Below are 25227 nucleotides of genomic sequence, written 5' to 3'. Positions count from 1 at the left end.
TCAGTTTTCACAGACCAGATTGAACCCCGTCGCAAGAATTGAGGGACAGGATGCCTACCGACGTGGGAACCTGGTGTTTTACAAGTACAATTATTTTCTCACAACCTAGCTTCGGGAGCTTGCGCCTAGTCCGAATTGAGTAGAGGAAATTGTGGCTCTACTGACACCACGCGACACCACTGACCGCTCGATTAAATCCCCTTGGGGCTAGAGAATTCAATCGCAGCGGACGACTTCTGCTAGCGCAAGCGACTTTTCTCCAGAGTAATTCGCCATCCGATAGATATTTACAGAAGCCAACTAACTTTCAATCGAGGCACATTTGGTTTGTTCCGTGGCGAAGGAAGGACAGATACGATGAGGACATCACCTGTTACTGTCTCGAGAAAGCAGAAGTTCCCTCCCCCTTTAGAAGAAAACTCAAAAGAAAACATCTCACCGCATGATGACATGTTTGACAATAAGAGGATATTCTTCAATGATCTCGTCATGAAAGGAACTGGCAAATGGCCAAGGCACCGTTCATAACACTCCCCGGCTGCTTGACGATGATTGATCGGAGGGAAAGCAAAACTAGAAATTTTCCAAGTTGCAGGCGCTTTATTAGGACTGAAACTCGTCATTTGACAACTCACTATAAGATTATCGCGTGCTAAAAGGAGAAAATACGAACGGCCCCAGATAGTGACACCGTCAGATGGCAACGAGAGTTTCTAGAAAGATATGCTTGTGTTCATGGCGATAGACCTCATTCCTCATTTCATGAGTATCATCATACACTTCACATCGCCCATAAAAATGCAAACCATTCGACATCGTCATGTCATTCGCCTATTCCTTGATGTCCATACCTTTGTCGGCGGACTCCCTTTGTCACCTCTGCGCAGTTGCCATAGAGCTGCTTTGACAGCCATTTTACCTTTAGGGGCATTGATTGGACTATCACGCATGAACAAATCAAAGTCTAATATCACGCGAAAAATCACATTTTCAGACATTGATAGATTCATAAAGCAATCAAGAACATGTGCGTGAAACAATCAAGAGATGATTTGGCCCCCTTTGTTGATGTCTAAAACATTGATGTCATCATCGTCATAATTCAAAGATGCTATAATTAAATCACCTCACATTTTTGAAGCAATATTAGTTTATTCTTCTTGTTTCGTGACCTTTATCTACTTTACAACATATGAATGCAGGTCGTTCAAAATATTATCTCACATCGCTTGACATCCGATCCTATATATACTTTTTATATTCATGTGGTCTCTCTCCGCGTATTAATTTAAATTTCGGTTGGATTTTCAAATATGGTATTGAAGTCAGCATTATCGCTTTCATGTATATGTGTCCACCCCCATCAATCAAATTTCATGCGCCTCTCCTCATTCAGCATACACTTAGAAGAAAGTGTTGAAGCTTTGGGTTGGACCTTTACCCTTTCTAACACAGGTGACTGATCCACCTTTTGCTTATTACAAATTGTGCAGCGTACATACTTCGACTTTAGTGTGAAGACACCCAAAATATTCATACATCGAACTGCAAAATCAAATATGATTTTTTTATTTATTTATGATTTTCTGAAGTCTAAGACCTTCTTTACCTTTACCAAAAAAAAAAAAAAAAAAGACCTTCTTTACCAAAAAAAGAAAGAAAAAAAAGACCTTCTCACTTCTTGATTTTGGAGGGAGAGTCGTCTCTCAAAACACCTCCGTGAACGACATTTTATTAAAGTCATAATGCCTTCGACGGCTTTTGTCCAACGTTCATGAACTTGATAAAAGTTAACCACGTGTTTTTCACAACCAAGTACACAAATCTGCCTTCGATTCAACCAATCTCCCACCGTGTTTACACTTCAGCCTATATGAGCTCAATCGATATTTTGTAGTTCCGTGTTGAATTTAATCATCGATTTAAAAGATCAAATAAAACACGAAAAGCCTTCCAGACGATGTTGAGCTCTTGTTATGTAAGTAGTGAAATAAATGATCTATTCCCCATGTGTCTTCCCTAAATTGTATCTCGAAATGCTCGAAAATACAAGGAGCTCCTAATCATGTGTCAAGAATTATGTAGCACCGACACAAACACGCAACACTTAACACAACACAACATGATACGCCGACACATCATTTCTAAAAAAATAGGAAATTCCACACGTTTCAACATATTATATATTAAATATATATTTTTATATATTAATACAAAAATAAATTATAATAAAAAGAGCATAGAATTAATTTATACTAAAAATATTAATTCAACATTTGTTAATATCATTCATTGTTTTAATTTGAAAAATTCAAAAATTGCAAAATTTGAAGGAACAAGTCTTGTTTTTTTTTTTTTTTTTTACACTTATTGGAGATTAGTGAGATTTTTTATAATCCCAGACAGAGTTTAGAGTTCATAATATAGACTAGCTTGGAGCTCCTCTACAAAACAAGGTTCAAGAAAAATGAAAATCCACGATAAGAAGTCTCGAAGTACAACCAAAAGAAAAGGAAATAACTAAATTCGCCATGAAAATGTGAGAGATAACTCACAAGCCAATGACATAGACCAAAAGAGATAACTTGTAGGCGATGTCTGCGAGAGGTAGAAAGAAGCCAAGAAAAAAAAAATCACAACTTCAAGTCGGAGCGATGTCGGCAAGAAGAGGGGCTTTCCATCATCACTTAAGAGAATGTCAAAACTTATAAATGAGAAACTTGAGAATGAGAATTTTCTTCTTTCCCTTTATTCTATTATTTTCATTATTTTTTTTATATATTTATATTTTGATCCTTAAAGTATTAAAAATTATTAAAATTGATTCCGTGTGTATCAAAATTCGGACTCACGTGTCGAGGAAGAGTTGACCACGTGTTGAATTTCTCCAACACTCGTTGACTGTGTGTCGAATGTGTCGGAGCGTGTCGGGCACGTGTTGAAGTGTTGGACATGACACTAAAGCTTTCGAAAAGTGTCAAGAACTATTTCCTTAGTTGATATATTCAAATGCACCCATCGGAAGCCAACTTAATAACCAACTTGGCGGAGCTTGTTCCCTGAAACCCTGACAATGTTTCAAGGTATTTGCATGAATCCTCTTCGTTTTTTTGGTCTACCTGCTCAAAACGAAAATCCAAGCTCATAAACCCTGAGAATGTCCCAAACCCCATGCCTTTCCGTGACTACCAGGCCGACAACCCAAAGCCTTAACGTATTAAATTGGGTATCGTCATTTTATATAATTTCTTTCTTTTTGGAATAGTTACAGAAGCCCATTTTATTTTCGCTCTTCGTATCCAATACCTTAGGTTTCAGAACCTACATTTTGCATCTTCCCATCTCCCCAACTTGAGAAGACCCCATTTGCCCATGCCAACTCGTACCCTCACGCTCTTTCCCTATCCTCGCTCTCCCCACACAGCAGCACGGTACTGTAACAACCGAGAGCAACCCTCGTAGCGTTGAGCTGCCGCTCAATGCCACAACCCAACCATTATAATGTTTTCCTCGCCTGCTGCTCACAGCCCTTCCCCACATTTGTCTTTATCTGTGGCGAGTTTGTCCGAGACTCACAATGGCAAGGCAAAGCAAGCTCCATTTGAGCCCGCGGCTTTTAGTTACCAAGGTTGTGCGAGGTCAGCCTGGGGACACGAGAACACCAACAAGCAGGTCCGTCAAACACGCAAGCTTTACACCCGAGCTCAGCCATGGCCACTGGATCAACCTTGATCTGGCCTTACTCTGGTGCAGCAACCATTGTCCTCTTCATATTTGGGGTCCGCAATGGCTCCCGATGAAGCAACGGTGGCGAAAGGAGACGTCATAGTAGGCATATTGGACTGAGCAAGGCTCACGGGAGCGGGGGCGAGGGTGTTGATGGGTGTTGGATTTTTTTAGTTTAGAGTTAGCCTACGAAATATGATGTTAATTTGATGAATTATATTTTAACTATGGGAAGTAAGCCGAAGACGATTTTTTATATTTATTTTCCTTTGATTTTTTCTCTCTGGATGGTTACGTCTTCAGAATCTTCGAATCTCTCACCGAAAGAAGATGCCGTTACCATCACTTTTTATACCTGCTCTTGTCCATCGTGGTGACCGGGGGGCCAGCAGCCCCAGCCTACTCACATTATCATGTCCCTGAAAGAGTCTCAAGATGCCTTCGGTCAAGGGGAAATTCCCTGAAAGAATCTCAAGATGCCTTCGGTCAAGGGGAAATTCTTCACGAATCCCGTTTTCATTTTCTATAAGAAGGAAACAAAAGAACCGTTAAAAATGCATTGACCAAAATATTTGCTGAAAATTGAAAAAGTTATGGACACTCAGCAAATAATTACTATATCCTCTCAATATCTTCAACCTGTAATAAGAAGAAACTGAAATTCGTCACTATTTTTCCATATGCTGAAACCATATTGCTAGAACATGAAACATGAGGATGTAAATCTTTCTCGTTGGAAAGGACGCGACAAAAAGCACTTCCAAAAGAGAAAACTTAGTTTGATGAAAAAAGTTTTGAGAGCCAGAAAAGGATGATATGCCTGACGTATTACCAGCAATGAACATAGATCACAACGACAAACATATGTCGGGAATATTCCATTATATACAAAAACATCACATAGAATAAGCCGATGCAAAGTTATTGCGTCAAGAAAAATGAAAAGGTCACAGCATCAAATGCCTCAGGAAGAAAATGATGAGCACCCCGCGTTGCCACCATCTGGAAAATAGACGTTTTTTTATTTTTCCCCCGGTAAACATGTCGAGTAATATGGACTCCACAGTTTTCCGGAACATCAAGGGATCTGCATGTATGTAGGTATGTACGTATGCATGTACATGTGCATAGAAATACATGCGTGTAAACATATGTACATATAATTCTATACGCTTGTATGCTTTTGTTTTTTTCTGTAAACACATCGAGTAATACGGACTCAAAGACAGTTTTCTGGAAAATCAAGGGATCTGCATGCATGTATGTATGTACGTATGTATGTGCACATGTACGTAAAAATACATCTAGTGTAAACATATGTACATGTATTTCTATGGATGTAGTACGCTTGTATGCTTGCATATTTTGGTGCGAATGATCACTGAATGTGAGGTTTTGAGGGAGAAAGCCACAGGGCAAAAGGGGAATTTCGGAAACTGTTAACACCAAGATACGTTTTGGTTTCACTACAAGGCGAAAATAAAAGGAATCTAGACTCCAAGCCCTAATCTCAATGGCTAAGGAAAGTTTGGTTGAATTTGTCCTTGAGAAAAAAAATTCCCCGTCTCTCACCCCCTCCTTTTTGAACAAAAACAGGAAAGCAGTTATAAACACAGCCCATCACCATCGAAACTTTCTCGAGCACAAAGACTTGCACTTACCAAAGAAAGTCATTTGGCATTCTGAAGGCCAGGGACGGGAGGGGAAAGAATAACACTGATCGCATTTTGTTGGCATTGCTTGTTTTCCTTTTCTCTCTCTCTCGTAAAGAAGAACATACCTCGACTGGCTTCAGTACGACAAGCAAAACAAAGTTGCACACGTCGCACACGGCTTAAGGCCATGACAAGTCTAAGTAAATAAATCATCTCCCCTCGTTTAATTGTTCTTTGCTGGCTGCCGAACTCAAGCTAAAAAAGTCAAATCATTAGTAAGCAAATAACACAAACTACAACCAATTGGAAATTATCCATAAGTTGACTCATCAATTAGACAGGTGTCAACAAACAGAAAATTCTAACAATATAGACAAAACCTATGTGTATCCAAGGGAGCTGTCCATTAAATCCAGTAATCCTAGTTTCTATTGCTGTTAAAACGATTGTAAAGCATAACTACAGCTATTCCAAAGTCTTAACACAAGAAAAGGAATCCAGATAGATCACCTAGCATGAGTATGTACACATCTACAGTTTACCTCACCAACTGGGTATATTAGTTCTTCTACCGGACTTTTTTGCGCTTGTATTGTTGCGGTCTACCTCCACCATCCTCATCAGACCCACTCACCATCTTCCATCTGTCCTGAATGCGTTCATCATTCACAGACCTCCCATCATTCCTGCAGCACTGTAAATGTCTGGACTCTCTTGGCCTATGACTGAACTTCTTTTCTCTCATCCTATTTTCTTTGTCACTGGGAGACTTATGTAAACAGTCAAGTTCTGGAGAACGAGGTTTTCTGTTATGCCTCTTGACATTAGATTCATCTCTTTTTCTCTTGGTATCTATTCTTTTTTCAGCCTGACAGGGACTCCAACTTGAATCACTCGAAAACCATGCCATGTTCTCTTTATGCATTTTCGAGCCTTTATTTTGATAATAGTGCCTCTCTTTGGCTCGCCTAGTGAAGCAATTTGGAATATCCTTTGCTTCCTGGAGAAGATATTCCATCATGACGACACAATCTTCCATCTCTAGCTGAAGTCAATGAGTGAGAAGTCTTCTGATGCCTTTCATCAGTCCAGCGGATGTCTGAATCTAGATTATGTCCGTGCCAATGCTCTCTTTGAGGCTTTTGGGAAAAGCTGTCATCAGAATAGCTGAAACTATCCTTCTGATATCTTTCCACATCAACAAGATGACATCTCCTAATAAAACCATCATCAACTCCAAAATCAGTAGATGTATCCCTGAAGAACCGACAAATTACTTGTCAGCAGTCAGACAAAGAAAGGATTATTGCAATTTAGAAAGAGATCTTGCAGAAGTAGAGAAATTATATTAATACAACTTTTACGTGAGGTACATTAAAGTTGGAAGAAGAATTTCCAAAACACTAATGTTCCACTTCAAAGGTAAAGGATTAAAAGCACTGAAATTCATCTGACCAATACTTAAGGTGCTTCTTGATGATTTTAGTAATCCTAAAACCAACATTTTGAGATACGTTAACAAACCATACGACTCCTTAAAAAAAAATTACAGATGAGCATATTTTCAATTAAATCATAAGGCAGAATTAGCTAAATAAATGACTTGCTCCCTGTAATGACTACAGTGCAGATGGAACAAGATGTCCAAAAGCATAGAACATGATATGCAGCTGTCTTGCTTGTTCAAGCAAATTGCCTACATTTTCCAATTTTCCTAGTGGAATGTCCAATGCTTCCTCTTAATGTGAGTATTCAGCTATACGACTTATGAAATACTCAATTATCTAGCTAGTGGCACAGCAATGAATCACAGACTGCTAATGGGGAACAAAAATTACCTCATCATATGCTTCTTGGCCAGTTCCCGTTGCTTTTCACGACTGTGAAGATCATTTAGCTTTTGAAAGCTATGGTCAGGGCCTGTACCAACTCCACCCACAGGTTCCATGCTTCCCAACCTCATAAAGCCACTGCAACATGGTGCATCAAAATATGACAAGACCATGCTCAGCTAAATTTAAATCTAAAAGATAGTGCCTTTGGGAACTTTTAACACTAGAGAAGCAGAAACTGAAACAGACTTACCCATAGGTGGGCAATCCACCATAAATCGTAGACATATACATTGGAACAGACAAAGGTGCAGCGGGAACAACAGCAGAATTGAGGGGCATCATCCCAAAATTAACATATTGATCCACAAAAGGCCTAACATGGGGAGTAGAATTTCCAAATGGAGAGACATTATCTGGGAAGAAAGCATTTCCTGGAATCCAAAGAAAATCATCAGACACAACCCTCCTGGATATGGCTGCACACGTGGTTATAGATAGGATACAAGATATTACCTCTCTGAGGCATAGGATGTGGTGTGGAAGCATGGGGACAATTTCTTATCAAATGATGCAAAGAGCCGCACATGTAACAGGCTCGGCACCCCTGCATCTGCAAAAGGTGGCGTAGGATCAGATTGGGAAAGTAATTGATGCAAAAAGAGCAACAGGAAAAAAATGTCTGAATCAAGTTTGAAGGCAGTAATAAAGTACAGGTGGGGGGAACAAGATAAGCCAACAATTTCGAGTGACAACATATGACTTCTCAAATCACAAAAACATCATTAAAATTTTAGCATCAAATGGTACAAAGAAAAGCAGTTCTATCAAGTCCGGTTCCAGTCTTCTAAAAATAATGGAAAAAAAATGAAATGGATTCAACCAGCTTAATCCTGGTAAAAAGGCAGAAAACCAAGAAAACCACCTGTACGCTCTTAAAAGAGAGCGTCTATGGGTAAAGAAACTTTAGTAACTCAAACCTATCACATGAACTCAAATTGCAGATTCATGTCAATGAGCACCAACAAGCCAGACACCACAAGATCATTCGACCAGATTTTGTGAAAATTATCATCAACTCTATGAATAGACCCATGATGAGCACTACCAAGATGCATTACCTTCCCATCTCTTCCAGTCTCCAATAAATTTAGATCCCCACCTGAAATTTCACAACCGTTAGATTGAAGAACAGACCAATGTCACTATATTTCGAATATACAATATGTCTTGAACCTGTGGAGTTGATCAACCCATTCCTTCTCTTTACGAAAGAATCTGCTGGAATGACAGAAAGAAGACAGACAAGGAAAAACAATGAAGTCAAAAGGTAAAAGATGCGAACAGTACAAGATAGTAGTTTGCTAACAAAAATACTGAGCTTAAGGAAAATAAGGAGTCTTCTATTTTGTTAGTTCGTCTAGAAAACATATCTCGACCAAAAAAAAAAAAAATCTACTCCACTTGAAAAATTGCTTCTCAGCAAGAGAAATTTGTCCCAAGATGGCAAACCAGTAAAGCCTCTTGGCTGAGTGTGAGCAACAGCAAGCAACATCATTAAGGTTAGTCATATAGATGTACCTTGCTCTGGCATGGACTGGCTTTTCACTTCAGAATCAGGAAACACCACCAAATTTCCACATCTGAGATCTACAGGACAACTAGAATCCACTTCTTCTTCATACATCTGCCTTACCCTCTCTATTGCATCTACATTAGAACAGGAACCAGCTGTCACTGCTCTGTTCCTGGACTTCCAATCTAGGGCAGGTTCTGATATGACGTGGCCAGGTCCTTTCCCAATTACTTGGGAAGGTTGACAACACTTGGAGCCCCTCTTAACAATGGTCAAATCACCAGACGCTTCTTTTCCTTGAATGCCAGATTCCCCATCTGATGTTCACCAAAAGCACAAAGCATGAAGCATGAATAAAGAAAACAACAAAATCCCATCTTGATAACAACCAGAAAGTATCCTTACCGGATGCATGATGATGGATATCCTCCACACCATCAGCAAAAACCTGGGATCTAAGAAAGACCTCAACAGCATGCCTGAGAGATACATTAGGTAGCAAATCTTCAGCTCTGCATTTCGCAGAACAATTTGGACAGCGTGACTTCTCATTTAGCACTGGACAAATACCTATGCACCAAATAAACAAACCGATGTTGTCAGAGTAACAGTACAAAAAAATTAAAAGGTCCTGCCAAATCATTGGTCGTGAAAAGCAAGACAAAAACACATATGTGCCTTTTTTTAATTTTGTTCATTTGACCCCACAGAAAGCCAGTGATATAAACATTCAAGGAGAAGAACTGAGATGTACTTGATACACAAATGAAAATCAAAGAACAGAACATGCTAGCTTCACTTCAGGTTCATAAGGATGCACTTCACATCTTTGTAGTGGTGTGCAGTTTGATGAGAAATTCCATGTGATGGCCGCTGAGTATGAATACCATGGACATTTAGGCATGTGCAAAAGTATGGGAAGTTCAAACTCAATTCCTTAGGACAGCTAGGAGATCAATACATTTTACATAATTTGGCTTGCTGGAGAACTTAATCTTCTTATACCAAATCCCAACTCCTCAGTAGTGAAGACCATACGACAAATGCTTCAACCCAACATAATAAGATCCCTTCTGGTGATTAGAAAGACTCCCCTATCCCAATAGCTCATCTGAGTAGATGTTTGCCGATCTTCGGAGAATTTTAAATAATGGGTTACTACTAAATAAACTTCACAGAAAAAACATGAATAAAAAACTTACATCGCTCACAATAACTATTCTGGCAACAACGTATCATCACTGCTTCATCAAAAGGTGCCTTGCAGAGAGAGCATTTGAGCTCTGAGGGCAGGTCAGCATTTTGAGTAGCTATAAAAGAGGCATTCATGGCCCTGTAATTTCCGAGAAAGCATAAGAGTCAGACTGTTGGGACAAATGACAACACACACTAAAACAAAGGAACACATGAGAACACTTTACTTTTGCAATTTTGAAGGTTCTTCAGTTTTAATTTTTCCCTCAACCAGCAACTTGTCCCTTCCGATCCCCATTGCCAAGGGACCTGGAAGAAAGTTCACATAAGGTGGAATACATGGCAGGAGAGTTGAGAGAAGCACACAATACATAGAATGCGAGTTACCTTTTGAAACAGACTCACTGCAATCACTATCATCCAATCTCCGACCTACTTCTCTTGTTAGCTTAGTACATCTGAGAACACAACAAAAGTGCGACAAAGAAAAGTAAACACAATTAGTACTAAAGCCCAGTAAGTGGACAATAGTGAATCTGATTAATCAGGTTCAGATCAAAACCACCTGACAGCACCAATTTTGGGGCTTTCACTGCTAATACTGCACTTTTTCTCGACATTGAAGCTGGAATCATCAACCATTCTCTCGAGAACAGGACACACGTCATCCCCGAAGTCATCAAAATCAATGATGTCCTCTTTCTATGCAAGAAAACAGCAATTGAATTTAATTGGAATTGAACAAACCATGATCTTCTATCAAAATTTTATAAAAAGGAAAACACGAAGAATGAAAAGGCAATTAGATGCAAAAAATTTGTACCAGCAAGTAAGAAAAGATTACTTGGTATGCGAGATAATAAACCAAGGATAAGCATCATAATTAACAGGTTCCGGCATATAGTTAAGAAGGTGATTTATGTGAGTTGCAATTTGGTTAGAGAGTGCATATGGGTCAATAGAAATGTTGGAGAACAATCTCACTTATTTCCCAGTAAATACCCTCCCAACGTTTGATCAAAATTAACATAAAGTAAAATGTAATCAAAGCTGCTAGTTATGACATACCACTGAAAGAGAAGGTTTCTTCGAAGTCCTGTCCTTATCATCCAGTGAAGAGATAGCACCAGGATTAATATCCTTGATCCCAAAATTCTCAATAACATCATTGCAATGGCTACAAATACGTAGATTTGACAATAAGAAAGAATTATGTGTGAAAAGTAAATGACCAAGCAAAAAAAAGATACGCATACAATATATCATTAATTGCCCTCAGTCCTACCATTTAAATTTGGATACGGAAAATAATGAGGTGATAGCAAGAGCGCCGACAATTCGGTAAAAATATAGATGTGAATCACTAAGCTGATAGAGACTGGCTAATTAGGGAACTACAGAGAGTTATTTTGCAACTCCCGATCTTACATGGTAAGAGGCGACGCAAATCCAGCAGGTACTCTCTTAATAATCACGCTCGAACCACTTGGAATTTCAACATTGTCATCTTTGTACTCTGCATATATAGAAAAGATCACAATGAAATCAATTTCGCTAAACCTGCGCTTACATAAAATAAATACAACTTCAAGTGCATCGGACTTGGGAACCACAACATTTCGAGTGGAGCATGCAGAATGTTGCGAGTTTTTTATGGAAGTAACCAGGTACTCTCTGGCATCTATAATTTATAAAAATCAAAGCCAAAAGAACTGGTCGCCATTACGGCTTGCAATCAAGGGATCGCCTCTCTCCGCATAGCCGATAGTAATTCCATGCACGGCGTACAAGATGACAAGGCGCATCCTACTCCATCATAGACTAATATCAGTTAATCAATACGTACGCCACCGTACCGATGACACGCCCCCACCTAATTCACGAACACAGGACTACTTCTCATTCACGTTCCATTCATACGCAATTCCTCCACCAAATCCAAACGGCCCCGCCGCCAATTCTCGCCTCACCTCCGGCCGCCGTCCCAATCGGAAAGCGCTCGCGCTCCGCCGCTCCGCCGAATTCCGCCGATTCCACGAAAAACCGGAAAAACAAAAAACAAAAAAACCAAACCGGCGAAAGAGGCTCGCACCTTCGCCGGTGACGGCGTCGGAGACGCGGAGATCGGAGCCGGAGCAGATGTTCAGGTTCTTGAGGCGCCGGATCCTGGACTTGAGGTCGCCGACCGAGACGGAGGTCCGGCCGTCCCCGACGTCGACCGAGTCGAAGTTCGGGGCGCTCCTGAACTTGAACCTGATCGACATCGCCCGCACAAAAACCAGCAGCCGGAGGAGGAGGAGGAGGAGGAGGAGGAGGAGGGGCACCTCAGGAGGCGCTCGCGATCACGGGAGATTGGTTCCGCCGCGATCGAGGGAGAGGGGGATGCGAAGGTTTCAGAGAGGTTTTAGCACGTCAGGAGAAGAGAGAGAAAGGGAGAGAGGAAGAGAGAGAAGGGCAGAGGCAGGTGCCAGGAAGACGCCGACGCAGGAAAGCGAATGGAAAATTGGTTTCGGGGGTATTTATACTTCGCTTAAGTCCTCTTTTTTTCTTTTTTTTAATTGCTTTTTTGTTTTTTGTTTTTTTTTGGACTTTGTGCGGCCGCTTTCCGGATGGATTCGGACTCGGGCCCCACCCACGTAACCCCGGTGCACGAGCGGCGCGCGTGCCTGCCCTTGCTTTTCCTTTTCTTTTTTCTTTTTTAATTTCTTTTTGTGAAATAAAATCAATTCTGGTAGATGCCAACGCCCCAAAAGAGTGTGCGAATGTGAACAGTCAAATTGAGCATGCATGAGCACGAAGACATTTTGTGCATTGAATTAGAAATTTAATTGTTCAGTAGAAAATTGACAAGAAGGTGTTTGAGCTATGTAGTTATCATGACGGGTGGAGTCATATGGTCTTATAAACGATTTAATATTTTTGAAGTGTGATAAAAGAGTTTACTTTACAATTATGTATTTCAATTGAATGACAAAAAGGGAATGCAAATACAATTTTTTTTTTTTTTTATGGTGATCAAGATAGATACTAAATCCGGATATTTGCTTTATTATTAGTATGGAGGCATAGATATTAGATAGATATAAATAGACAAAAGATATGGAAGTACAGATAAACGTCATATGTCCAAATTAGAATTTTTTAAAAATGGAAGGAAAATTGGGGATTCCAATTCCGCGTTCCAAATTTGAAAAGGTATATGTGAAAACAATATTTAGTAATTGCGTTGGTATTTATTATCCGCAATTTTTTTGTTGTTGCCAAAAACAACATCCAAGAGCTTTATTATCACATCATCACGATATTGGACCTAGCTTTTGAGTTAGGAATTTCATTCAAAGTTCTCAAAATTGATTCAATTTATCACTATAAAGTATTTTTCATTTACAACCATCGGCCGTTGCGGCGTGGATGATAGATCCTTTGTCCTCCACCGAGGAGGCTGAAGCATTATGTGGTGAGTTAAGCATGGCGTCGGGGTGGTGGTTTCCCCGCTAGCGACACTTAGGGTTTTATGTGGCAACTTTCGGTCAAAACGGTTTATCCAGTAACCTAAAAAAAAAAAAGTATTTTCCATTTACGAAAATCAGCATGATAATTAAAGCATTTCAATAAATATTAGTTATCGTCCTTTTCATTCGTTTTTCTCAAGTAAATGCCGGTATTTACCAAAGGCCTGATTAATGAAAATTTTGCTTAATAATATCACATATAATTATTCAAAACTTACAAAATATATTTCGTCCTCAATAAAGTTAGCAGAAGCACGGATAGGATCGATACTTTCCAATTAGCAGGCAGGCCTGACTCGAGGGTATAATAGTAATTCACACGGTTATTCCCATTGGGCTGGGCTTGATGGGCTAAGGCCCGGCCCAATGCTCGACGTGTCAGTCCCGATCGATCGATCGATCGAGATACCAAGATTAGGGTTTCGGCGGAGGAAGAAGGTCCAGTGGTAGCAAACTGTAGCTGCTAATCGCCGTGGAAGAGCTCGAGCGCGCTCGATCCCTGCAGAAGAAGCAAGCATGGCGACTCAAATCAGCAAGAAAAGAAAGGTCCTTTCTTCCCGCTTGCTCCCTCGTTCCTTGGTCGTGGAAATGAAAGTATCGAGCTTTTCTTGATTCGTTATCCGATTCCAATTCATTATCCGCACGGTCGCGGGCCGTGAATTTTCCGGGGAAGTCCATCTGAAAATGCGTGGATTGGGATTCGGTGCGGGCGTTGTTTTTTCGGCTGATGTTGATTGATGATCGTTGGGGAGGTATTTGGTTGAGGTTTGTAGTGCTATCGGATGTTAGGATTTGAAGAATTGCAGAATTGGGAACGAGAGTTTCGGTTTCAATTTGTTTGGTTTTCCCGGTAAATTGACGGATGGGGTTGTTAGCGAACGGTCGTTGATGTCATCTGTAGTGTTGGGTTGAAATGGGATTGGAAGTTTGCAGTATTGCTCTGCAGTGCGTGCTTCCGCCGGTGTGCTTTGTTAATTTCGCACTGTTGAGTCATTGGCGAAACTGTTTCCGCTTCTTTCGGTGACGCGATGGTTGTTGTTCTTGGGTGAAGTGAACAGGGGTCTGTGTGTCTTTTGATAGGAGGCTACTGTCTCCATTTCCATCCTATTTCTGATAAACTGTCCGTTCTATTGTGTTCCACCAGTTTGTGGCGGACGGAGTCTTCTTTGCAGAGCTTAATGAGGTTCTCACCAGAGAGCTTGCTGAAGATGGATACTCTGGGGTTGAAGTGAGGGTCACCCCCATGCGGACTGAGATCATCATTAGAGCCACTCGCACTCAAAATGTGCTCGGTAAAAGTTCAACTCGAATGATTGTATCCTCAGTGCAAAAAAAAAATAAAAAAATCAAGGTCAAGCACTTTGTTTGGATTGACATTAGTGAATAGTTGCGTAATTCTTGTTCTAACAGGAGAGAAGGGGAGAAGGATTCGGGAACTGACTTCTGTTGTCCAGAAACGCTTCAAGTTCCCCGAAAATGGTGTGGAGTTATATGCTGAGAAAGTTAACAACAGGGGCCTCTGTGCCATTGCTCAGGCGGAGTCTCTGCGGTACAAGCTCCTGGGAGGCCTGGCTGTTCGGAGGTACGTGACGCAGCTCTAAATGGCACACTGCGTATATGATTGCTAAAAATTAATAATCACCTTCTTTTTCTTTGTGCTGACTACACTTCCATTTGCCCTTAGTTTTTTGAAGAAGATATTCTGCTTAATTTTAGTCAGTTTAAAAGAACTATCCTGGGACCTTCCCATTTTCTTTTTCTGGACCGTCCTTAGGGTGAGTTGGTTGCTTTCTAAGTACCTTTCTCATGTCTGAGGACAGTCAAGTTTTATGGTTCCCTTTTATTTTATGGGAATTTGGGTTTTGTCACTTGCAAAAGTCAACTATGAGAAAAGCATGCGGATGCTGGTCTCACTGCTTATTTGAGCATTGATAGTAAAATATTGTCAGCATGAAACCACTGTTGTGTGATTTAAGGTATGTACCTGCAGTAGTGATATGTGAGCCAGCCGCTCCTGCTTCGATCTTCTTGTCTTTTCCAGACCTTTAGTCTTTCATAGGGATCATTTTCTTCATTAAGTTAGCCCCTTTAGGGCTGAAGGGAACAAACCTGAATGGCTGGAAGTAGAGGGTTCTTTTCTTCAGCTATCTTGTGGAATCAATTAGTTTTACCATTGCCTGATAGTTTATTTTTTCACTTGATTGGAGAAAGATGCTTGGATCGGTGTGCAACTTATTTTGTAGCTGTGAAAAATTCTCTGCTGCATATACTTTCGCATCTGTTAGTCTCCCAACAGGTGTTATTCTATGCATGGATTGTTCATTGTCCAGTTGTCAGGGACAATTCTCCCTGCTTTTGAACGACGTGGACTGGCTTCTCTCTCAACGTGATGATGTTATTTTCTTATTGAGTGCTTGTCGTGGGAGTCTCATACATTAAAGGTTTTAATGCTTGGAAACCATTTTCAGATTTTCTACATTGTTGCTATGGGCCAATCTTACTCGGACATTGTTGGCAACACCCATGATGCTTATCCATTGTTTTACTTTGTCTCCCTCTGAGAATCATTTGAGAAGATTCCTTGATGCTTGACTAATTGCTGAGAATTAAATTTGCTGGTTACTGTGTAGGGCTTGCTATGGTGTTCTGCGATTTGTGATGGAGAGTGGTGCCAAGGGATGTGAGGTATGTTTATGATGAAAATGGTCATGTTATCTAATGGTTTTGCATACCCCCTCCCCACCCCCAAAAACAACCAAAAAAAAAAAAAAAAAACAAAAACCACCATTTTCTTGGTAATAAAGCTTCAGGAAGTTCTGAGATTTGGGCGCTCATGCAGGTCATTGTGAGTGGGAAGCTACGTGCTCAGCGTGCTAAATCGATGAAGTTTAAGGATGGGTACATGATATCCTCTGGACAACCTGTCAACGAGTATATCGACTCTGCCGTGAGGCATGTTCTTCTAAGACAGGTGAGATGTCCTTCTTCAAATCTACACCACACCCTTCCCCACCTTTTTTTCTTAAGAATCTTGTGCAAGTTGGTAATTGCTCCATCTGGTCAAGGCTAACACCTGGTGAAATCTTTTTCCTTTTTCTCATGAATCAATCAGGGCGTGCTTGGCATCAAAGTCAAGATCATGCTTGACTGGGATCCCAAGGGCAAGCAAGGACCAATGACTCCATTGCCTGATCTGGTGACTATTCATCCCCCGAAGGAAGAAGAGGAATATATTCCACCAGTGCTGACCACCAACATCGAGATTCCAGTTGCTTAATCAACAGTCCTGATCATGTTATTACCTCAGCATGATGTTTTTTCCTTACAGTACTGTATGCCTCATTGTAACTTTCTCATAGCTCGCGCTACTGCTTAGTTCTCCTAGATTATGCTACGAATTTTGGTGGAGATTTCTGCTTTACATAATTTGGCTAGAAGATGTTTTCAGTATTGTCCAAAATAATGCAGAGTAAACTAGTAAGTAGTACTGGCCATTTTTGATGACAGAATTTCAAAACCATTGTTAGCTTATAATTCCACTGGGGAGGCTTGCAGTAGCAAATCTTGGATTCCTAAAAGAGAAGAAGATTTTTCGAAACCTTGGAACTTGCAAAATGACACCGAGAAGAAAGAAACATGATTCTGTGGTGTACATGCCTCTGTTATACGCAACCATGTTGTCATTAATGTTGAGGTTTGTACCTTCCTGAATGTTAAACACCTCTCTTGGCATATTCAATGTTTTTCTTTCCCCTTATTGAGAGCTCGGATGGGGTACTTCACATATTTGAAACGAGTTGATCGGAATTTGATTGCATATCTCATAGAAGAGAGCTTGGAACTTCACAGATGTACATGGACGGTACTCATGCCATGCGCCTGCTTCAGTCGAACTACTAAATCGGCATGATGCTTATATCATTGGATAATGCAGCCTAACATCATAACCACCAATTTCTATCACAAGCACTTGCTGCAATGCACGTGCACGGACAAACAGGGTCTTTAGCTGGAAGCTAAACTTTTCCGAACACATGCATACGCAAGGGCACATCTGAGCGTGCATTCTTGGGCAAACACATGATATGCATTCATTCCATGGCAGCTCGTGATAGATAAAAGGTACATTACATTCGCTGACATCGTTCATAGCTGCCAGCCTCAATGTTTCAAAGGCTAACGGCCACTGAGTCACCAAGCCAAAATATCTCACATGCCCAAGGCAAAGCGACTGTCTTCTATTGACCTCGCTCCGTTATTACATGAAAGGAACAATTACATAAGTCCAATCTATCAAAGACCTAGGCCTTGCATGGTAAAAAGTGTTTATGTTCCCAGGAACACAAATTTTTGTTTTTTTTGTTCCTGAAAAAAAGGAAATGTAAACGCGTTTGTTTGCGTTTTTGTTCTAAAATTATTTTTTTATTTTTAGAAACACATCGGGAACGGAAACAAGAAAAAAAAAAGTTGTTTTTGTTTCTAACAAAATTTAGACCATTTTTTCTCTCTTCCATTTTCTTCTCTTTTTCTTTGGTCAATTGCCTTGGCCATGGTCGCGACCACCGACGAGGGCCAGCCACGGCGAGGCTCCTTGGCTAGGCGAGCTCGAGCTCGCCCAGATCCGGGCGAGGCCGACCTCGCCTAGCGGCCGCAAGGCTCTGTCGCCGAGCCATTGCCAGCGAGCTCGCCTAGCCAAGGCAAGGGCCGACGACCAGGCCCAAAAAAAAAAAAAAAAAAAAAAAGGAAAAATAAATAAGAAAATAAGAAAGAAAATAGAAAAATTAAAATTAAAATATTAAAAAATTAAAAAAAAATTATACAAATTTACCAAACGTGTTTCTATTCTTTTTATATTTCGGAACAAATTTATCAAACGCGTTTTTTTTTGTTCAAAAATTCCTCGGCGTAAATACTTTTTTTCTATTTCTGCTCCTAAACAATTTTTAAACGTAAATGTTACCAAACGCACTCCTAGTCATCTCATTTACCAGAAAGCATACTGAAGATTTTGCTAGACTGTCGGAGATTTCAACGGCCAAATGCAATCATCGCCTGCCCTTCATGCCTCTTTTCTTACTTATCCTCACCCTGCAACGGATGGACCTCTCGAGGAAGGAGATCATATCTAATATTCAAGTCGTCAAATATTCTTTTTAACTCGAGGAGTAGTTCAGTCCTCCGCCTGTCCTTCTCTACATAGCGTTGGAAGTTCAACGTGTGATTGACGTAGAGCCCCATCTTAATCTTGTTCAGATTCTCGATCTCACTCACAAACACGTCGTGGTTCAGGTGCCAGTGTAGCGGATTTTTCTCCAAGTACCTGACAAGAATAATTAGAAGAATTGGCTTTAGGAAATCTTTCATACGGTCTTGCAGCAAATAAGAGTGAAATCGCCATTCCATTTGCAACAAGAAAATAAGGAAATTGTAGCGACTCCATCCACCTACTTTTTTTATTCTCTTTCGTTGCTCCGATTTTTTCCAATGGAGTCATAAATTCAATCGAGAACTCCACTTTGTCACGCCCGTCTGGACTTCTGCGGTAATTGATTATAGGTTTCGTAGCCAAAACCGAATTTGGATAGTTGATTAGTTCATTATCAAGCGTCAAGAAGACAGTGCTCGAGATATTTATCTCCTCCACCATCAACTGTCATGAGAGATATGAACTGCTGTAAATTGGACTCATCTCGGCATAAAAGTGGAATGGGTTCGACAAAGATCGCCAACATCAAATGGATACCTAACAATTACGAAGATTATACCCTCAAACATTGTCTAGCACGCGTTGCCGAAAATGAAAGCGGCCATGACTAACTGTGACGAAAGCAGAACTAGTACTTTGGTCGTAGCAATTTCCATCAAAAGCCATATAATGATGGTAATAACGATGCATATTCCCGTCACAACATTGTCTAATTGCCCTACTGCTTTTGTCGAGTCGGCCAAAGCACACGTCAGCTCTTTACTGCTGTGATAAACCCTCCCCTGCAAGAGGATCGTATCTCACGCTGATATCTCCTATCACTTGTCAGCAAATTCACATTAAAATACAGATGACTGGAATGAAGGGGAAGAGTGCGGAGCCACAATGCATGTTAACTGCACTTTACATGGAAAAGGGCAGCAACGGGCAGCAACACAAAGTTACAATGAATTAAACATAAATGCACTGACCACCCAGTTTGACAAAGATTCTATGTTGATTCGTCCAGTTTCTGCTCCTTCAAGCAATGGGAGGAAAAGATCCACCTCTTCCTCGATCATGAATCTTTCAAGATCATCTTGATCGAAGTACCTGCCGAAACCGTTTCATTTTCTCACTTGCAACCCGGCTGAGCGACGTTTCTGAAAATGTGATATGCAGCAGCCATCGCTTCCATCTTGATCGTTTTTTCCTCATTCGCTTGCTCAACTTCTCTATCATCGATGCTTTTTAAAAATATAGCCGGTGAAGTCAATAGCCCCGAATTTTTCACCGCGTCAGTCAGCACCTTCATCTTCCAAGCCGAAACTTTTTCTTGCTTCATCCTATCCCCCATATCAATGACCTTCTTCTCCTTCCCCATTATGCCTTTCTTCATAAGAGGCGGCCCAGATAAGGTCCGCAAAACATAGTGTTGGAAGATCACTTCTTGAATTTGATCAAAGAATGTAGTGACGTGCAAACGCAATGCTAATTTCAGCAGTTAAGTCTTTAAGAGCCATAGGAATGAACCAATAAGAATCGAGACGAGAGTCCAGGTTATGTAATCCAAAACCTTACTTTTTTTTTGGTTTACAGATGTGGAAGTGGTGTCTACTTGCAATGGTGCTATTCTCTGGCATGTCGGTTACCAATTGGGTGATGCATTTCATAGTTTTCTTGATTAAGAGGAAATTTTCACTTCGGGAAAAGGTGCTTTACTTTGTTTTTGGTTTGATGAAGAGCATTCAAGTTTTCACTTGATTGGCCTTCGTTCTTCTCGCATGGGTACTGTTATTCAAGCGAGGTGCTAGAAGACGTGTAAGAGGGACAGATGACGTAATTTTTCATATGACTAACACCCTCGGGGAATTGCAATTCGCGTTAATTCCCTCTGAAAAATCTAAGCATTTTCAGTGAGCATCTGCTTAATTACTCTCAAATTGTGAGTGATTGTGGAGGCGGTCTCGTTGAAGGGTCTTGGTCCCAAGAGAGGCGTATGAGTTGGACTAGCTCTTCGAGATGGCCATCTTCGCCCTCCGGAAGTGCAGGCCTGAGGTTGCCTTCTGCTACTTCCACTGCAATCTGTCTGCGCAAGACAATGTAAAAAGTCGATTAATGTTCAGTAGCATTTTCTAATCATAGACAATAGACTGCGTTTTAATCATAGACAATGTATTACTGCCCTATAGCGGCAAATTCGGCTGCCAACTGGATGGCTAAAACCCACGGGAAAATGCCTCGCCTCAAAATTGGGTTTCTTCCCCTCCCGCTCTTTGGAACTTATTATGTACTGATGCCCATCTCTCAGGTCTTCCATCTTGAAAACTAGTTTAATGAAATGCTTATTTTACGAACAAAAAAGAGAGGAAAAAACAAACAAACGGAGGACTGGCATTGCCGTTGTAGAGTTGAGGAGAGAGAAGGACCTCTTCTCGTTGGTTTTTATTATTATTGTTAATGTTATCGTTGTCATTAGCATAACTGTCGCTGTTATTGTTGCCGTGTTCTTTGTCGTCCTCGTCGTCGTGGTGCTTGTGGCCGACGTTTAGCTGAAGAAAGCCGTTGTCTTTGGCTATCCGAAGGCAGTACCCCTGGGTTCTCTCCGGTCTCTTCCTGTACATTGTCCGACGCTCCTTCTCCTTTTGGACTTCCTCCTCTATTTCCTCCACCTTTAATTCCCAAATCAAACTGAGCTAGTCCTTTCACCACAATATCATTAAAATATTCATTTAGACTTAAATTTCGGGAAAAAGAAAAGTATAAGAGTTTTTTACTTTACTCCCTTGAACTTTTTTCATTAATTTTTAAAGGGAAAAAGCTACCAAAAACCTAAAACTTTACTCAAACCGATAAATTTACCTCAAACTTTTTTTTTTTGGTAAAGAATTTATCTCAAACTTTTTTTGCGATATAAAAAATCTCAAATTTTACCAACTTAACATATTTATTTTAAACTTTTTTCATGATACAAAAAACCTCCTAACTTATATTTGTATGACACATTTACTTTAAACTATATGACATTTTCGTTTCTTACTTTAACTTTTTTTTTCTTTTTTCTTCTTCTTTTTTCCCTTCACTAGCCATGGTGAAAGGAAGCCAACCTTAGGCGAGGGCTGCTGTTGCACGGGGCAAGCGAGGGCAACCCTCCCCGAGGCAGATAAAGACAACCCTCGTCGGCGTTGAGCAAGGGCATTCCTCGCTAGATTCGACCCAGGCAACGGCTGCCCTCCCCTAGCGTCAAGCAAGGGTTGCCCTTACCAGAGATGTCAAGAGTTGTCCTTGCTCTAGGCAAGGGCCAACCTTACCCAATGTTGGCAAGGGTGAGGGTGGCTCTTGCCTAAATTGGCTTCCCTTCGCCGGAAGCAGTCATGACCGACAGAGGGAAAAAAGGAGAAGAAAAGGAAAAGAAAAAGGAAAAAAAAAAAAAAATTTAAAGTAAAAGATGAAAATGTCTTCCGATTATAGTGTGTGAGGTAATGTATTATGATTGGAAAAGTTTGAGAATTTTTGTGTCATAAAAAAATTAAGATAAATTTATCGCTTTAAATAAAGTTTAGGATTTGTGGTGAGTTTTCTCCATTTTTAAAATGGCCTGTGATGGAACAGGCGGCAAGGCCGCAAGGAGATAAAGCTTGACCTTCGATTCAGTCATTCTTATATATTTCTTTTGTGGAAAGAGGTCATCCTATTTCTGCACCAAATAAAATTAACATAAATTAATCTCACTAAATTATTAACTGATTTAGACGTATCCACGACTTGCTTAGTCCACTATAGCGGCTTCGACTGAGTGGGCACATTAGTCATATATTTCATATATCAAATTTTAATTAAAATTAGAAACAGAACATAAACACGAAGATCATATAAAGCCACGTTTCGCTGTAACTTGGACGATTAGATGGGTAGTTACACTTGCTAAGTCTTCTTTTCTTTGTTCGTCTCCTCCAGATTTCAAACATAGAGTTTTTCCATCGGGGTATGAAAATATCAAAAAAGCTTTTCAAGTTAGTCATTTTCTTCGACCAAAAAAAAAAAAAAAGTTGGTCATTTACATCCTCCAGAAGCGCAGGCCTGAGCTTGCCTTCTGCTACTTCCACTGCAATCTATTTGTATAAGACAATGGAAAAAGTCAATGAATGTTCAGTAGCATTTTAATTATAAACAACAGCAACATTAGAATTGGGGAAGTTTTTAGAACCTCGGCGGGCCTAAATTGGTCTCGATGTAAGGGAATTTACTAGTGACAAGCTCGTTGAGTATGACTCCGAAACCGTCACATTTCTCATTTTAAGACTTGCGCTATATTACTTCCAGCGCCATGTACACAAAAAGTCCATTAGATGCAAGAAAGCAACGAATGTTGTATTACTAAGTTGGACTTGCCAAATAATGTTTGCTAATTTGATGCATTGACATCGGCATCGAAATGAAAAGAAAAGGTTGTTGACAAGAAAAATGTTCTTGAATTTACCTGTTTCACCTGTTAATGCCAGCTCTTCATCTCCCATGAACCGGGCATGCCCAAAATCACATGCATCGCATCGTCCAAGAAGATGTTGCTGGGCTTCATGTCTCTATGGATCATCCTGGGCTTCTGCCCGAGCAAATACTGCATCGCTCGGGCTATCTCCAAGGCCAGGCTCAGCGGCTCCCCGAGCGGACACAACGGCTTCGCCCTCTCACTCTTCCTCCTGTTCCCGGGCCCGTGGAGCCACTCCTTGAGGGTCCAGCGCAGGAACTCGGTCACTGTACACGCGTGCTCGGGCGGGTCGATGCGCACGCCCATCAGCTGCAGCATGAACCGGTGCTGCTGCAGTGACAGGGTCTCGAGCTCCTGCGCGGAGAACGAGGCGCCGCTCAGGTTCGTGCGGAAGAAGTCCAGGAAGATGCACTTGACCACCACGTCAAGGCCCCGCCATGTGGCCCCATATATTTCCGCAGTGGTCCTCCCAGGCTGTCTTCTCTGGCAGCTCGACGGGTTCATATAACATCTGAATTCGGCTAAATGAGTCTATGACTAGGGATCTCTTTCACCACAAATACATCCTAATCGAGTCATTCGAATCGATTAGCAAATTCACTACCTCGTCTGCCCCTATTGCTAGTAACCAAAACCATGTCCACTAAACATATGATTGGCCATAGTTCAAAGAGAGAAGTCACCTCATGTGGCTGTTGTTGCTGTGTTCGTCGTCATCGTGCTTGTGGCGGACGATTAGCTAAAGCAAGCTGTTGTTTTCGGCAATCTGAAAGCAGCATCGGAGGTAATCCTAGGTTCTCTCCTATCTCCTTCTGTACATTGTCCGAAGCTCCTTCCCCTTTTGGACTTCCTTCGCTAATCCCTTCACCTTTGATTCAAAAATCAAACTGAGCAAGTCATTTCACTAAAAATATCATTAAAACATTTCTTGTTTGGAAAAGGAAAAAGAAAAAGAAAGTAGGTGGGTTAATTTACTTGAACCATAAAAGTTTTCATTATTGAGACTATAAAAGTGTTCACGTTTGAACTCGCTCAAATTTTCTTTATCGATTTTTAAAAAAACATTGATCATAAACATTTTCATATCCAAGACCATATAAAAATTAATTAAATTAATTTTTATATTAAAAAAACTGGCTCGCTAGAAGGTTGACTCAAACAAGAAACATTAAAACGACGTCATTTTGGCACTTAACGAATTTTAATATAAGAATTATTTAAATTAAATTTAAAATTATTTTTTTTAAAGCAAAAAATGAACAACAATTGGTGAGGGCTTAGTCCTCGCTATTGTTGCCGCCCTACCGTTGCTGGGAAGGTGGGGGGAGGGTCGGCCGAGGTCATTGAAACTTGGCCAGGGGCTTGCGACCCAGCTGACCGGTAGTGAGGGTTGCGGCCCTCCCCCAGATCCTGTGAGTGTCACCGGCCCTTGCTCGGCCGATCCAAGGTGACGCTTGAGGTCATGTGTCTTCAAGCAAGGTTGGCCAACAACTAGATCTAGCCACTATCAATTGGCTAGCAACTATATTTCACCCATTGTTTACTGAGCTTTGTTGGCAAATAATTTGAGAGTGTTTTTTTTTTTTTTAAATGGAAAAAATCCTTTATAAAGCAGAGTTTTTACTGAATGAAATTTAAATCGAAGTTGCTTCTTGATGTGTTTTTAAAATACATTTTACTCAACACTACTTGCATTTTTAAAAACCCATTTAACTCAAAGGCCTTTGTATTTTCCTAAAAACATTTTCCAAAACCAAACCAATTGCACCAGAGATTATGCTATGAATTTTGGTGAAAATTGCTTTAGATGTTTTCAATTATCTAAAAGAGTCCCCTAGTAAGTAGTATTTGTACTTGTCGGTATCACAATTTCAAAATGATCGTTAGCTGACATTTTGAGAAAGGATTATGCAAATTCCACTGTCGACGCTTGGCTTGCAAACTTGGATTTCAAAAGGAGAAGAAGATTGTTCAAAACCTTGGAACTTTTAAATTACACCGAGAAAAAAAAAACGCGATTCTGTTCTGTACGTACCTCTGTCATTTGTAGCCTCGTTG

The 25227-nt window shown here is 40.6% G+C and overlaps 2 protein-coding genes and 2 pseudogenes across 4 annotated transcripts; 1 reads left to right on the top strand and 3 right to left on the bottom strand.

The window, feature by feature from the left end:
- Positions 1-5631: 5631 nt before the first annotated feature.
- Positions 5632-12458, bottom strand: LOC104436341. Of its 3 annotated transcripts, none has more exons than XM_010049083.3 (15): positions 12076-12458; positions 11412-11499; positions 11052-11160; positions 10549-10685; positions 10371-10441; positions 10211-10292; positions 9992-10122; positions 9195-9359; positions 8795-9106; positions 8450-8494; positions 8335-8375; positions 7730-7826; positions 7467-7647; positions 7220-7351; positions 5632-6638 (listed from the first exon to the last, which is right to left on the bottom strand). In XM_010049083.3, exons 1-15 carry the CDS (start codon positions 12245-12247, stop codon positions 6350-6352), a joined length of 2052 nt encoding a protein of 683 aa, XP_010047385.2. In that variant the 5' UTR covers positions 12248-12458; the 3' UTR covers positions 5632-6349. The 3 variants fall into 3 exon arrangements, with proteins under 3 accessions (XP_010047385.2, XP_039166361.1, XP_010047386.2); XM_039310427.1 differs by having other exon boundaries at positions 5632-6596; XM_010049084.3 differs by having other exon boundaries at positions 8450-8491.
- A 1427-nt stretch (positions 12459-13885) lies between these two features.
- Positions 13886-16999, top strand: LOC104436339 (40S ribosomal protein S3-3). The gene is made up of 6 exons (XM_010049081.3): positions 13886-14041; positions 14640-14787; positions 14906-15077; positions 16126-16180; positions 16335-16466; positions 16608-16999. The coding sequence occupies exons 1-6, from the start codon at positions 14012-14014 to the stop codon at positions 16770-16772; spliced, it is 702 nt and encodes a 233-aa protein (XP_010047383.2). The 5' UTR covers positions 13886-14011; the 3' UTR covers positions 16773-16999.
- Positions 17000-18568: 1569 nt separating this feature from the next.
- Positions 18569-20466, bottom strand: LOC104438984 (annotated as a pseudogene).
- A 152-nt stretch (positions 20467-20618) lies between these two features.
- Positions 20619-23673, bottom strand: LOC120291613 (annotated as a pseudogene).
- Between the last annotated feature and the right edge of the window lie 1554 nt (positions 23674-25227).

This window comes from Eucalyptus grandis, chromosome 3, assembly GCF_016545825.1.
Source record: "Eucalyptus grandis isolate ANBG69807.140 chromosome 3, ASM1654582v1, whole genome shotgun sequence".
NCBI classification, from domain to species: domain Eukaryota; kingdom Viridiplantae; phylum Streptophyta; class Magnoliopsida; order Myrtales; family Myrtaceae; genus Eucalyptus; species Eucalyptus grandis.
This window is presented reverse-complemented; position numbering and strand designations above follow the sequence as displayed.